At 49.6% G+C, this 15,157-nt stretch overlaps 1 protein-coding gene across 1 annotated transcript; it reads left to right on the forward strand.

The window, feature by feature from the left end:
• Positions 1 to 11,092: 11,092 nt before the first annotated feature.
• LOC139605115 (olfactory receptor 14A16-like) lies at positions 11,093 to 12,348 on the forward strand. The gene has a single exon (XM_071456503.1). The coding sequence runs from the start codon at positions 11,093 to 11,095 to the stop codon at positions 12,023 to 12,025; it is 933 nt and encodes a 310-aa protein (XP_071312604.1). The 3' UTR covers positions 12,026 to 12,348.
• The last annotated feature ends 2,809 nt before the right edge of the window (positions 12,349 to 15,157 follow it).

Here is a 15,157-nt window from a genome sequence, read left to right on the forward strand (position 1 = left end):
GTACAGCCCACGGGCTGACCTGTGGTTCTTTCTGCAGGACCATGGGGCAGACATGGGAAGGTGGGATGGGAAACCCACTTCTGTCCTGGCAGCATGGATGCATCAGCTCAAGGAGGGAAACACTAATCGAGGGAACTCCAGTAAAGTGAAGGTAGCCCCAACCTTCCATGACTGAGCTGCTGGGTATGATCCGTCAGATCCCCTGGAAGGAACCTCTACCATGTATGCCCAGGAAAGAAATAATAACCAGGGCTAGGGTGGGGTCCTGCCTCTAACCAGGAAGAGATACGGGAAAACCGGATTTTCTGGACAGTGTGGATCCGATGGCCTGGGGCATCAGAACCACAAAAATACGATGCCTTAGTTGATACTGGTGCGCAGTGTACCCTGATACCATCGGGACATGTGGGGGCAGAACCTGTTTCCATTGCCGGGGTGACGGGGGGATCACAGCAATTGACCCTGTTGGGAGCCCAGGTGAGCCTGACTGGGAAGGAGTGGCAGAAACATCCTATTGTGACTGGCCCTGAGGCCCCGTGTATTCTGGGCTAGATTTCCTCCAGAATGGCTGTTACAAAGGCCCAAAGGGACTCAGATGGGCTTTTGGCATAGCTGCTGTAGAGGCTGAGAACATCAAGCAGTTAAACACCTTGCCTGGACTATCAGAAAACCCATCTGCAGTAGCTCTCCTGAAGGTGGAAGAGCAACGAGTGCCAATTGCCACCTCGACAGTGCACCGCCAGCAATATTGAACAAATTGAGATGCCGTGATCCACATCCACAAAATGATCCGTGAGCTGGAGAGCCAAGGGGTGGTCAGCAAAACCCACTCACCCTTCAACAGCCCCATCTGGCCGGTGCACAAGTCTGACAGAGAATGGAGATTGACTGTGGACTATCATGCCTTGAATGAAGTGACTCCACCACTGAGCGCTGCTGTGCCGGACATGCTGGAACTCCAGTATGAGCTGGAGTCCAAGGCAGCAAAGTGCTTTGCCACTATAGACATTGCTAACGTGTTTGTCTCCATTCCTCTGGCAGCAGAATGCAGGCCTCAGTTTGCTTTCACCTGGAGGGGTGTGCAGTACACCTGGAACCGACTGCCCCAGGGGTGGAAGCACAGCCCCACCATCTGCCATGGACTGATCCAGGCTGCACTGGAAAAGGGTGAGGCTCCAGAACATCTGCAATATATTTATGACATCATTGTGTGGGGGAACATGGCAATGGAAGTATTTGAGAAAGAGGAGAGAATGATCAGGATTCTGCTAGAAGCCGGCTTCGCTATCAAGAAGAGTAAAGTCAAGGGACCTGCCTGACAGATCCAGTTCCCGGGTGGCAAGATGGACGGCGTCAGATTCCCACTGAGGTCATCAACAAAATCACTGTGATGTCTCCACCAACTAGCAAGAACGAAACACAAGCTTTCCTGGGTGGCATAGGTTTTTGGAAGATGCACATTCCTGAGTATAGTCAGATCATGAGCCCTCTCTACCTGATCACCGGCAAGAAGAATGATTTCCACTGGGGCCCTGAGCAGCAACAAGCCTTTGCCCAGATCAAGCAGGAGATCGCTCATGCAGTTTCCCTTGGCCCAGTCAGGACAGGACCAGAGGTGAAGAACATGCTCTACTCTGCAGCCAGGAACCATGGCTTGTCCTGGAGCCTTTGGCAGAAGGTGCCTGGGGAGACTCAAGGCTGACCACTGGGATTTTGGAGTCGAAGCTACAGAGGGTCTGAAGCCAACTACACTCCCACAGAGAAGGAAATCTTGGCTGCCTATGAAGGAGTCCAAGCTGCCTCAGAGGTGATTGGTACAGAAGCACAACTCCTCCTGGCACCCTGACTACCGGTGCTGGGGTGGATATTGAAAGCAAAAGTTCCCTCTATGCACCATGCCACCAGTGCCACATGGAGCAAATGGATTGCTGTTATCACACAGCGCGCCTGTATTGGAAACCTGAATTGCCCTGGGATTCTGGAAATAATTACAAACTGGCCAGGAGGTGAAAACTTTGGTCTCGCTGATGAAGGGCAACAAGAAGTGACATGGGCTGAAGAAGCTCCACCATACAACCAACTGCCAGCAGAAGATACACGCTACGCTCTTTTCACTGATGGTTCTTGCCACATTGCGGGAATGAACCGGAAGTGGAAAGCAGCCATATGGAGCCCCACAGGACAGGTCACAGAGGCCATGAAGGAGAAGGTGGATCAAGTCAACTTGCAGAACCCAAAGCTGTTCAGCTGGCCCTGGACATTGCTGAGAGAGAGAATTGGCCAAAGCTCTACCTTTATACTGATTCATGGATGGTAGCCAATGCTCTGTGGGGATGGCTGGAGAGGTGGAAAGAGGCTAACTGGCAGTGTAGAGGAAAACCAATTTGGGCTGCTGAAGAGTTGAAAGATATTGCTACCAGGGTAGGGAGGCTACCTGTGAAAGTCCGCCATGTGGATGCTCATGTTCCCAGGAGTAGAGCCAATGAGGAACACCAAAACAATGAGCAGGTAGATCTGGCACCAAAAATAGAGGTGTCCAAGATAAACTTAGATTGGCAACAAGAGGGGGAGTTGTTCCTAGCTTGATGGGCCCATGATGCCTCAGGCCGTCAGGGTTGAGATGCCACTTATCAGTGGGCACGAGAGTGAGGGGTGGATTGAACGATGGACAGTATTTCTCAGGTTATCCATGACTGTGAGATGTGTGCTGCCATCAAGCAGGCCAAGCGAGTGAAGCCCCTATGGTATGGTGGGCAGTGGTCCAAGTACAAGTATGGGGAGGCCTGGCAGATTGACTCCATCCCACTGCCCCAGACACGCCAGGGCAAGCGCTGCGTGCTGACCATGGTGGAAGCCACCACTGGATGGTTGGAAACCTACCCTGTGTCTCACATCACTGCCCAGAACACCATCCTGGGCCTGGAAAAGCAAATCCTGTGGAGACATGGAACCCTGGAGAGAACTGAGTCGGACAATGGGACCTATTTCAAGAACGGCCTTATCAACACCTGGGCCAGAGAACATGGCATTGAATGGATCTATTGTATCCCCTATCATGCACCAGCTGCTGGGAAAGTTGAATGGTTCAATGGATTACTCAAGACTACCATGAAGGCACTTGGCAAGGGAACTTTTAGAAATTGGGAAATGACCTTAGCAAAAGCCACCTGGATGGTCAACACCAGAGGGTCCATCAGTTGAGCTGGTCCTGCCCAGAGGGAACCCCTGCACACAGTGGATGGAGAAAAGTCCCTGTTGTACACATGAAAGGTATCTTAAGAAAGACTGTTTGGATTACTCCCACCTCGGGCAAAGACAAACCCATCTGTGGGATTGTTTTTGTTCAAGGACCTGGTTACACTTGGTGGGTAATGCAGAAAGATGGGGAAAGCCATTGTGTACCACAGGGAAACCCAGTCATAAGTGAGAGCTGTGTGTAAGGTTTCATTGTGATGCAGATGGAAATAGAATTAGGCATGCATAATGTCCTAGACTGCAAGGTAATGTGTGTGTTCTATTCTCATCTCTTAGAGGTGGGCCAGTTATCATCTGTTAATTGGGCAGTTTTTCTTTATCTCTTCCACAAACCAATCCTCCCTCTGGGCAGACATCTGCTGTTAATGGGCCATTGAGTGTCACTGCATGACTGATAAAATTACATCTTCCCATTGTGAGATGCTCTCCCCAGGGGGAGGAGCCAAGCGTTCCTGCCTGGATACAATCTGAGATTTTGGGACACCAGAACAGTCTTTCCACTGGATTCCCAGAGGAAGACCAGGCCCATCTACACCACCACTGGATCTTCAGAGGAAGACTACACCCTTCTACAGGATCGCTGCTCCAACAGAACCACACCTGTCTGCAGGAAGACTGCAGGAGGACTGCAGCCACTATTTTCATTGCACTGCTAGCAACACCCTGACCCACAGTGTGTCAGGTCATATTCTGATTCTATCAGTGTTATTTTGTATTACTGCATTGTTCATTTTATTTTGATTTTCTTTGCTAATAAAGAACTGTTATTCCTGCTCCCATATCTGTGCCTGAGAGCCCCCTTAATTTCAAAACTTTAACAATTTGGAGGGAGGGGTTTTACATTTTCCATTTCAGGGGCAGCTCCTACCTTCATTAGCAGACACTTGTCTTTTCAAACCTAGACAAGGCAGAGGTTTCAAAGCCTCACTTATAAAGCAAATAAAGTTTGAAGGAACAAATAAAATAGGAATTGGGGATGTTCTATTAGATCCAGAAGCAGTGTGAAATTTCTTAGGACAGGATTTACAGGTGCAGTTTGACATTGGGGTGCTCCCAGTGAAAGGGAAAATGGTAGTTAAGCTTCTCCAATAAGGGAAGCAAATGAGGAGAAAATTCATGACATGATGTGAGAAAAACCAAAAATCTGAGGAAAATTAAACAGGAAACCTATAGTAATAAAAGTAGTTAATGAAAACCATCCCGTTTGGGTATGACAATACCCACTTTCCCTGGAGGGGAGACAAGGACTGCAGCCGCTGATCCAGGACCTACTTGAGGACAGGACCTTAGAACCATAAATGTCCCCCCATAATACACCCATATTACCAGCAAAGAAGTCAGATGGGACTTACAGGCTTGTTCAAGATTTGAGAGAAGTGAACAAAAGAACTGTGAATCAGTACCCAGTGGTGCCTAATCCCTATACACTCCTAAGTAACATCCCAGTGGTTTAGCGTGATAGACCTAAAAGATGCTTTTTGGGTGTGCCCACTGGCAGAGGAAAGTGGGATATATTTGCTTTTGAATGGGAGGACCTCGATTCTGGGAGGAAGCAACAGCTTTGGTGGACTGGGTTACCCCAAGGGTTTTCCGAATCCCCAAACCTCTTCGGTCAAACCCTAGGAGAAGTACTACAGCTCTTCTCCATTAAACCTGAGATGTAGCTCATCCAATATGTAAATGATTTGCTTTTCTCAGGACAGGAAGAAAAAGAAGTTTGGGAATCCACCATAGTGTTGTGAAGTTTTCTGAGGGACCAAGGACTTTGGGTATCAAAAGGGATTCTCCAATTTGTAGAGCGAGAAGTAAAATACCAAGGACATGTGATTTGTCAAGGGAGCTGGTGGCTGAAACCTGAGAGAATTACGGGGATAGTCTCACTCCCATGGCCAAAACTAAGAGGGAAGTCAGAAGGTTTTTAGGCCTGTTGGGATGTTGTAGGCTATGGATTGAAGGATACACGCAGGCCATCCAGTTCTTGTATGAAAAGTTAGCAGAAGAAGAGATTAGGTGGGAAAAAGACAATGAACAAAAGTTTGAAGCTTTAAAGCAAAAAATAGTCAGTGCACTGGCACAGAGTCTTCCTGCCTTAGACAAACCCTTCTATTGTTTGTGGATATAGAAAAAGGGGTAGCACATGGAGTGTCAGCCCAGGACTGGGGAGGATCCAGGAAACCAGTGGCCTATTTATCAAAACTGCTAGACCCTGTCAGCCAGGGGTGGCCAACCTGCGTTCAGGCTGTGGCAGTGACTGCCCTACTCATAGCAGAAAGCAAAAAATTACCCTTTGGGGGAAAATTGAAGATATATATCCCAAACTCAGTAAGCAGTATCCTGAGCCAAAAGGCTGAGAAATGGCTCACTGATTCCCGAGTGCTAAAGTATGAAGCCATTTTAATAGATAATGGTTTAGAGCTGATCGTGAGTAACCAACTCAACCCTGCCCAGTTCTTGTATGGAGAACCAAGTCAGGAACTAATACATAATTGCCTAGAGGTTATAAACTATCAAACTAAAGGAAGAGAGGACCTAACAGATCAACCACTCCAAGATGAAAAATGACTGTACACTGATGGATCTTCACGGGTAATAAAGGGGCACAGGGTATCAGGGTACGCTATAGTGCATGAAGGGTTGGTGGCCATAGAAAAGGGAAAGTTACCTTCCAACTGGTCAGCCCAAGGTGTGAGTTGTATGCCATAAAGCAAGCTCTGGAAATATTAGCACAGAAAATGAGAACAAAATATACAGACTGAAAATATGCTTTTGGAAAAGTGCATATCTTTGGAAAAATTTGGGAAGAGAGGGGGCTATTAAATTCAAAGGGAAAGTGACTGATTCATGAAAAATTTGTCTTAGAAGAGTTAGAAACCTTACAATTACCAGAGGAAGTAGTGGTGGTATATGTTGAAGGACATCAAAAAGGGGCACAAGGGAACAATTTCGCTGATTTAGAAGCTAAAAATGCAACTGAATCAGAGACAGAAAAACTAATAATAGTATTAACATCCATGAGAGAAATGCAAAAAGTCCCTGTATTCAGTGGGACAGAAGAGGAAGAACTCCTTAAAATAGGAGTCAAGAAAGACAACAAAGGGAAATGAGCAGATGGAAGGAAATAATAATAAACCCCTTGCCAGGAAAATGCTAGAAGGCATACATGGAACAACACATTGGGGTATACAAGTGCAAAGTGATCAATATCTAAGGGGCTGGAGATGCACAGGAATTTTCAGAATAGCTAAGCAAGTAACTGAACAGGGTGTGATATGTCAACAAGTGAATGAGAAAATGATGAGGAAAACACCCAGGGGAGGGTGAGAACTGGCCTTAAGGCCCTTCCAAAACACCCAAGTAGACTTTATTGAGCTTCCCCAGGTACAATTGTGGAAGTTTTTGCCAGTGATAGCAGAACACTTGACTCATTGGGTAGAGGTGGTACACCCTGTGAAAGCCAATGCTGGTGTTGTGAGTAAAACAGTTCTAGAATCAATCATTCCCCAATATGGGATGGCAAACAGGATTGATTCAGACTAGGGAACTCATTTCACATTGAAGATATTGCAGAAAATTGTTCAGGCCCGGGGAGTAAAATGGGAATTACACACTCCATGGCATCCACAGAGTTCCGGTCAGGTTGAGAGAATGAATCAAACTCTTAAAAGAGCTCCAGTTAAGCTAATGACTGAAACCCAAATGTCATGGATAAAATGTCTCCCTTTCGCCTTATTAAGAACTAGAACCCAACCCCAGTCAGATCTGGGGGTCCCACCCTATGAAATGATGTTTGGGTTTCCCTTCCTGACCTCACCCCAGAAGGCTGCCACCTATGAGGAAGGGGAAGCCAATGCCAAGAAATAAGGGATGTCTATAGCACAAGCTTTAAAAGGGCTAAGACATAAAGGGGCAATTCCTCAAACTACCACCCTGGATTTCAGAATCCATAATATTAATCCCGGGGATTGGGTGATGATTAAGTCATGGAGAGATCAGCCTCTAACTCCTCAGTGGGAAGGTCCCTTTCAGGCACTGCTCACCACCGAATCGGCCGTGCGAGCTGCAGAGCGGGGATGGACTCATGGCAACAGAGTCAAAGGCCCAGGAGAAGAACCCAAAGAGTGGACGGTAACATCCAGGCTGGGTGAAACAAGATTGACTCTCAAGCAGAGACTGAAAGACAACCAGGAAAACACCAAGACGCCCAAAAAGCAGAGTCAAGCTTCAACCAGCCAGCTCGAGAACTGTCTTCCTGTTTTCATGGGTGAGAATTACCAGCAGCTGTTGAAGGGAAGTACACAAGGGACTGTAAAAGGCAATGGGACAGCTTCTTTAAGAAAATAAGACAAAGGAAGGAGGGCAAGGCCGGGTTGGCCCTTTTGTTTGCTACCAAGAAGGCTCCATAGCCCTGCTGTGGGTAGCAACCCTGTAGGCATGGTAAAGTAGGGACAAAAGGCCATTCCAGACCTCTGTCATTCCTCAGTTGTCCTTTAATTCAACAGGGACTGGAGGGCAGGACCAAGTTGGCCTCTGTGCTCACCCCTAAGATGCACCAACTATGGGCAGCAGCCACACAGGCACGGTAGATGGGAGTCAAAGCCACACTGGACTTCTGGGATGCCCTTTTGTCCATTCCAAATGAGTGTGTCTAAGGAAAACCTGAGATTTTTTTCTCCTGTTCCCACTGTCCTTGCCCACATCAACAGATGCTGGTATGACTCATTCAAAAGAGAGAGAAAATTTTTTACTCAATTGTTTGAACAAAATGACTTATAGAAAAAGAAGAGGGGGGAGTGTTACAGATGAGTAATCCTATGGATGACTCTCACAATGAAGGGGTGAATATTAAATATATGTTAAGAGACATTTTGTAGATGTACAGTTATCTTTCCCCTCCCCCTTGCATTGCTATCACAGGATGGCCTCAGTAGTTGGGGCATTTGGGAGGGTTGGCTTGTTCCTATGGCAGCACCTGACCTCCAATCAAGGTGTGAGACAGTGATCTCCACCACTGGACAGAGAAGAAGGAGTCGATTGACAAGACTTTGGGAGGGGCTAGAGGTGTGAAAGACAAAACATCCATTTTGTAGATGAGCACACAGTGACTGAATCCTTTGCTCCTGCTGCTGTATTCTTTTCTTTCTTCAGTCTTCTGCTTTATTTTGATATGGTCTTAATAAAGCATTTAAATTTTTGAAAGTGAAAATCTTTTCTCACATGGGGTTGGGGAATGTGGGGCAAGGTTATCCACACGGGGTCACCTCTCAAGGTACAACTTCACTGACCTGGCCAGACCTCCTTAGGAGAGACTCTGGATCAATATCAATCACAGAATGCTGCAATCACCTTTTGTATAATAGAAAGAGCAATAAAAGACACCCTTTGAGATAGGAATACATATTACTTAGAAGCTCTTTGAAATATTTCTCTATAACAGTAAAAGGAAATCTTCCTGCTGAACTGCTCCAGACCAGAGGAAATCAAGACAGAGCCATGGTTTGTCAGGACTTGCTTGATCCTAATGAGCCCCGTGGTGAATTTGAAGCAGAGTCTGGAACCTCATGGCCTGAGAGGAGATTGCAAAAAAACTTTCCAGGAGTCAAAGTCAAAAGAAAACCCCAAAGTGTCTCAAGGCATGAATGGACCCCACTGAGGTCCATCTCCAACACAGGCTCCTCATGGGCTCCTTGGAGGAGAGAATTGGAGGCAGAAATTGGACAAAACACCTCTCAGAGATTCAGAGTGGAAAGGAGAATCCAAAGTACCTTAAAAACCTTGAGTATCTCAAGGCATTGATGAGCCCCACTGAGTGTCAGTACAAAGCTCTCAAGGGACTCATTAAGCAAATGATTGGGGCCATGATTGCACAAACTTCTCACAGAGTCTGTATCAAAAATGAAACACCAAGTACCTTAAAATAATTGACTACCTTGAAGCATTAATGACCCCACTGAGTCTCCTTACTGACAAAGCCTCCCCAGGGACTAATTACAGCAGATAATTGGAGGCTGTGACTGCACAATCTTTCTCATAGCATCTGTATCAAAGGGAAACACCAAGTAGCTTAAATAACTGAAGCACCTTGAAGTATTAATGAGCCCCACTGAGTGTTGTTACTGACAGAGCCTCTCCAGGGACTAATTACAGCAGATAATTGGAGGCCATGACTGCACAAACCTCTCAGAGACTGCAAGGCAAAAGCCAAACCCCAAGTCCTTTGAAAAACCTGCAGTCCCTGCAGGGAGCATGAAGGAGCCCCCAGGGCCATTGCTGAGCAAGGCTCCCCAGGGACCCCTTGCAGCAGATCCTTGAGGCCACTGGGATGTGGGCTAGGGGGGGATGCTGAGGGCAGCACAAGGGGCTGACAGTGCCCAGCCTGGCTGGGGCTGTGCCAGGAGGCCCCAGGGCCTCAGGACAAGGTGTCTCCTCCCAGCCCTTGCTGGCACAGACCCTGCTGTGCCCCAGGCCACCAAGACTTGGCTTCTCTTTGTCCCCACCTGTCATCACTGCCTGCAGTTCTCTGCTCTGCCTGGGGCCTGGGGACACTTGCTCAGTCGTGTCCCTCTCTGGGACCCATTAAAAATGCAAGAAAGTTTGGAGTGTGATTCTGCCTTGGAGTTCTGGAGAGGTTTCTTCAGCTCCCTCTCAGGGACTGATGTCCAGGGCCTGAGCACAAAGCCCCAGAGGCTGATTAAAGTCCTTGTGCTGTGTCTGTGCTGCTGAGCTGGGCTGGGCTCCTGGCCCAGAGGCAGCTCCTGGTCACCAAGAAGAGCTTCAAAAGCACATTTCTCTTGATGAGCAGCTCTTGTGCCAGCCCAGCAGGGCTGGGGCACTGCCTGCAGCCAGCCCGGGCACAGCACAGAGGCACAGAGAGCTTCAATCAGTCAGGGCTGGGAAGGGGCTGAGAAGTGCCTGGAGCACAATCACTGCCAGCCCTTGGCACAGGAACCTCTGGCTGCAGGACAGTGCAGCTGCAGCTCCTGGAGCCATCTCCTCAAGCTGGAACATGCCAATGCCTGCAGAGCCTGTGAGTACATTCTCTGCTTGTCTCTTGTGCAGAGCAGCCAGGGGTGCCCAGGGCTGTCCTGCAGAGCAGGGTCCTGCAGCCCAGGGCGCTGTGCTGGGGCAGGGACTCTGCTGCCTGCCAGGGACAGCTCTCAGCCAGCCCTGGCAGCTGCTCCCAGCACTGGGGGACAAGATCTGGGTGGCAGGAGACAGCTGGTGAGGCTTGGGAGTGTTCTCCTTGTGTGGGGAGGATGCTGCATTGTTCAGGACTGCTCCTACATGATATTTTACTGCAGAACAATTCCAAGTAGATTATACAGGGAGCACAGCAAGGCAGGAGCTGCATAAAAGGGAAAATCTTCTTTTTTAATCTACTGCTCTGGGTTGCTGGGATGGGAAATGGACCATAGATATTCATCTCTCAGTTCAGGTAGAGAAAAAAAAAATTCTCTTAGATCTGAATAAATTCTGCAGTGACAGAAATCAGCCTTTAGAGGAAGCCTCAGTGTTCCTTTTCCAGCCTCCTCAGGGTTGCTCTGACGTTGCCCTCAGAGCCTGCAGAGCCACAGCTGCCCCTGGGCAGTGCCTGAGCTGGGAGGGCTCTGCAGGGCAGAGCTGAGCCCCCAGGGCTGGGCTGGGCTCTGGCAGCACTGGCAGGGCCCAGCCCTGGGCACAGGGAAGCAGCTGCTGGCAGGGACAGCTCCAGGCAGCAGAGCCCTGGGCAGGCAGTGGGGGGAAAGTGCCCCCAGCCTGTGCTGGGATATTTCAAGTCCTCTCCAAACCCAACTATTCCATGATTACTTTTCTTACAGATCCCCATGCCAAGGCACTGCAAATGTCCAACAGCAGCTGCATCAGGCACTTCCTCCTGCTGGCATTGGCAGACACGCGGCAGCTGCAGCTCCTGCACTTCTGCCTCTTGCTGGGCATCTCCCTGGCTGCCCTCCTGGGCAACGGCCTCATCATCAGCGCCGTAGCCTGCGGCCACCACCTGCACACGCCCATGTTCTTCTTCCTGCTCAACCTGGCCCTCGCTGACCTGGGCTCCATCTGCACCACTGTCCCCAAAGCCATGCACAATTCCCTCTGGGACACCAGCAACATCTCCTACACTGGATGTGCTGCACAGCTCTTTCTCTTTCTGTTCTTCATCTCAGCAGAGTTTTGCCTCCTGACCATCATGTGCTACGACCGCTACGTGTCCATCTGCAAACCCCTGCACTACGGGACCCTCCTGGGCAGCAGAGCTTGTGCCCACATGGCAGCAGCTGCCTGGGCCAGTGCCTTTCTCAATGCTCTCATGCACACGGCCAATACATTTTCCCTGCCCCTGTGCCATGGCAATGCCCTGGGCCAGTTCTTCTGTGAAATTCCACAGATCCTCAAACTCTCCTGCTCACACTCCAACCTCAGGGAACTTGGGCTCATTGCTCTAAGTGCATGTTTGGGATCTGGATGTTTTGTGTTCATAATTTTCTCCTACGTGCAGATCTTCAGGGCTGTGCTGAGGATCCCCTCTGAGCAGGGACGGCACAAAGCCTTTTCCACCTGCCTCCCTCACTTGGCCGTGCTCTCTCTGTTTATCAGCACCTCATTTTTTACCTATCTGAAGCCTCCCTCCATGTCCTCCCCATCCCTGGATCTGGCCCTGTCAGTTCTGTACTCAGTGGTGCCTCCAGCCCTGAACCCCCTCATCTACAGCCTGAGGAACCAGGAGCTCAAGGCTGCAGTGTGCAGAGTGATGACTGGATGCTTCCAGAAACATTAAACTGCTGGCCAATTTGTGCAACTCACTTGTAATAAAAGTCATCTTTGATACTTCTTGTTGGTTTCATTTTGGAAGTTCTTTTTCTTTTTTTTACTTTTTTCATATTATCCACAAAGAAATGTCATTGTTTCTGCCATTTCTCATTTTGTTTCTCTCCACCTTCCCTGTGGCCACACTGTGTCAATGAGGGGTTGTGTTCTTGGTGGCTTTAAAGGAACTAAAGGATCTCCCAGCAAAGTTTATTGTAGTGATCCCCTTGTGTTCCCTTCTCTGGAGCTGCAGCAGCAATGTCTGTGTGCAGAGCTGGGGCAGATAAGTGCTGGCCCAGCAGTTCTGGTCCTGCTGGCCAGCACCATTCCTGATCCAGGCCAGGAGCCATTGGCCTTCTTGGCCACCTGGGCTCACTGCTGCCTCATGTCCAGCCTGCTGTCCATCAGGCCCTGCAGGTCCCTTTCTGCCTGGCTACTGTCCAGCCACTCTGTCCCCAGCCTGTAGCACTGGGGCCAAATATCAGGGCCTGGCACATGGATTTGTTCAGCCTCACCTTGTTGGATTCATCCTCTGGATCCAGCCTATGAAGGTCCCTGTGCAGACCACTCCTATGTTCCCTCAGATTAAAACTCACGTCCAGTTGGTGACATCTGCAAAGATGTCCTTGGTTCCATGGGGCCCCTCAGTGTCACAATGGGCTCTTGGTCACACCAGGCCCTGCACTGTCACACTGGTCTCCTTGGTTCCATGGGGCCCCAAAATGTGACAATGGACTCCTTGGTTCCATGGGGCCCCAGGGTGTCACAATGTTCTCGTTGGTGCTGCAGTTTCACAGTGGCCCCATGGTTCCATTGGGCCCCAGGATGTCACAATGGCCCCATGGTCACATGAGGTCCCACACTGTCACCATGGTCTCTGGGGTTCCACAAGTCCCCTCAGTGTCACAACGGACTCCTTGTTTCCACCAGGCCACACAGTGTCACAACGTTCTTCCAGATTCCCTGAGGCCCCATTGTGTCACAGTGGCCCCTTGGTTACACAGGATCCTGCAGTGTCACAGTGTCCCCTTGGTGCCATGAGGTCCCAGAGTGTCAGAACGGCCCCTTGGTTCCACTGGGCCCTGGAGTCTCCCAATGGTCTCCTTGGTTTTGCAGGGTCAAAATGGTGAAACCCCTTGGTTACACGAGGCCCTGCAGTGTCACAATGGCCTCTGTGGTTCCACAAGGGCCCAGAGTGTCACGGGGCACTCCCTGGGTCCATTTGGCCCCACAGCACAGCAATGGAGCCCTGGTACTGTGGGGCTGCATGGTGTCACCATGGTCCTCTTAGTTCCACGAGGCCCTGCAGTGTCACAATGGCCCCAGAGTGTCCCAATCATCACAGAATGACAGAATCAAATAGGCTGGAAAAGATCTTTGGGATCATCAAGTCCAACCCATGCCCTGATACTGCCTTGTCACCCAGACCATGCCACTGAGTGCCACTGGAGAGGGACAGTGACTCTGCCACCTCCCCCCTGGCCAGCCCATTCCAGTTCCCACTCACCCTTTCTGTGGAGAACTCCTTCCTATTGTCCAGCCTGAGCCTCCCCTGGTGCAGCTTAAGGCTGTGTCTTCTTGTCCTGCCCTCCAGCAGATCCACACTCACACCCAGCTTGGTGCCATCTGCAATTTGTGAATGCTGGACTCGATCCCCTCACCCAGATCATCAGTGAAGATATTAAACAGGACTGGGCCCAGCACAGATCCCTGGGGACAGCACCAGTGCCTGGATACCAGCTGGGTGCAGCACCATCCCCACCACTCTCTGGGTCCAGCCTCCAGCCAGCTCTTAAATCTCCCAGCGAGGAGGGAACCTGCCCAAGCCGTGGGCTGCAGCTTTTCCAGGGAATGCTGTCAGAGACAGAGTCAAAGGCTCTGCTGGAGTCCAGGCACACAACATCCACAGCCTTTCCCGCATCCACAGCTGGGTCACCTGGGCATAAAAGGAGACCAGGTTGGTCAGGCAGGACCTGCCACCCCTAAATCCACTGAGCTGGCTCTGATCCCTGGGCCATCCTGTGGGTGCCCTGTGATTGCACTCAAGGTGATCTGTTCCATAACCTTGCCGGGCACCCAGGTCAGGCTGACAGGCCTGGAGTTCCCCAGCTCCTCCTTCCAGCCCTTCCTGGGGATGGGCTCACCCTGGCACCTCCAGTGCTCTGGGCCCTCCCTGCTGAGCCAGGACTGATGGTAAATGATGGAGAGCAGCTTGGGGAGCTCATCCACAGCTCCCTCATCCCCCTGGGATGGATCCAATCTGATCCCATACACCTGTGAGCATCTGAGTGGCTCAGCAGGTCCCCAGCTGCTTCCTCCTGGATTCCAGGGGGCTGTTCTGCTCCCTGTGCCCATCTACCAGCTCAGGAGAACACTTTTCCTTAGGACAACCTGTACTAATATTAAAAATTGAGACAAACAAGGTGTTAAGTAGCTCAGCCTTTCCTTATCTTTAGTTACTGTATTCCCCACTGCATCCAATGAAGAGTAGAGGTTCACCTTATCCGTCCTTTTGCTATAAGTTTTTTTATAAAAACATATTTATTTTTTTACAGAACCTGATAGTTTAAGTTCTGATTGAGTTTTCTACTCTCAACTTTTCCTTCTGCATAACCTTATGACATCCTTAAACACTTCCTGAGTTGTCAGTCCGTTTTCCTCTTGACTTCCCACAGAAACTCCATGGGCAGCCAGGCCAGTTGTTTTCCTCACTGGCTCATCTTTTGCCACACTGGCACAGGTTGCTCCTTCCCCCTTAAGATTACTTTCTTGAAATGTGTCCACCCTTCCCAGCCCTTCTTTTTTTTTAAGGGCTGTTTCCTTTAAAAAATCAGTACCTGATTTGATACTCTCTAAATCAGCATCCTAAAAAGGCCAAAGTCTGCCCTTCCTAATTCCAGGGGAGAAGTTTTGTTGCTTCCCCTCCTCCTTTCACAGAACATGGAAAACTTGATTATTTCATGGTCACTGTGCCCCAGGCAGCCTCTGAGCCCCACATCTGCCCCCAGCCCTTCTCTGTTTATGAACAGCAGCAGACACTGCTTTCCTTGGCAGTGGGAGTGTTACCAAAAATTCGATAAAACATAAAAACTCCTTAACCCCA

This window comes from Agelaius tricolor, unplaced genomic scaffold (genome assembly GCF_023055355.1).
Source record: "Agelaius tricolor isolate 1412-34295 unplaced genomic scaffold, bAgeTri1.0.p SCAF_60, whole genome shotgun sequence".
Lineage (NCBI taxonomy): Eukaryota > Metazoa > Chordata > Aves > Passeriformes > Icteridae > Agelaius > Agelaius tricolor.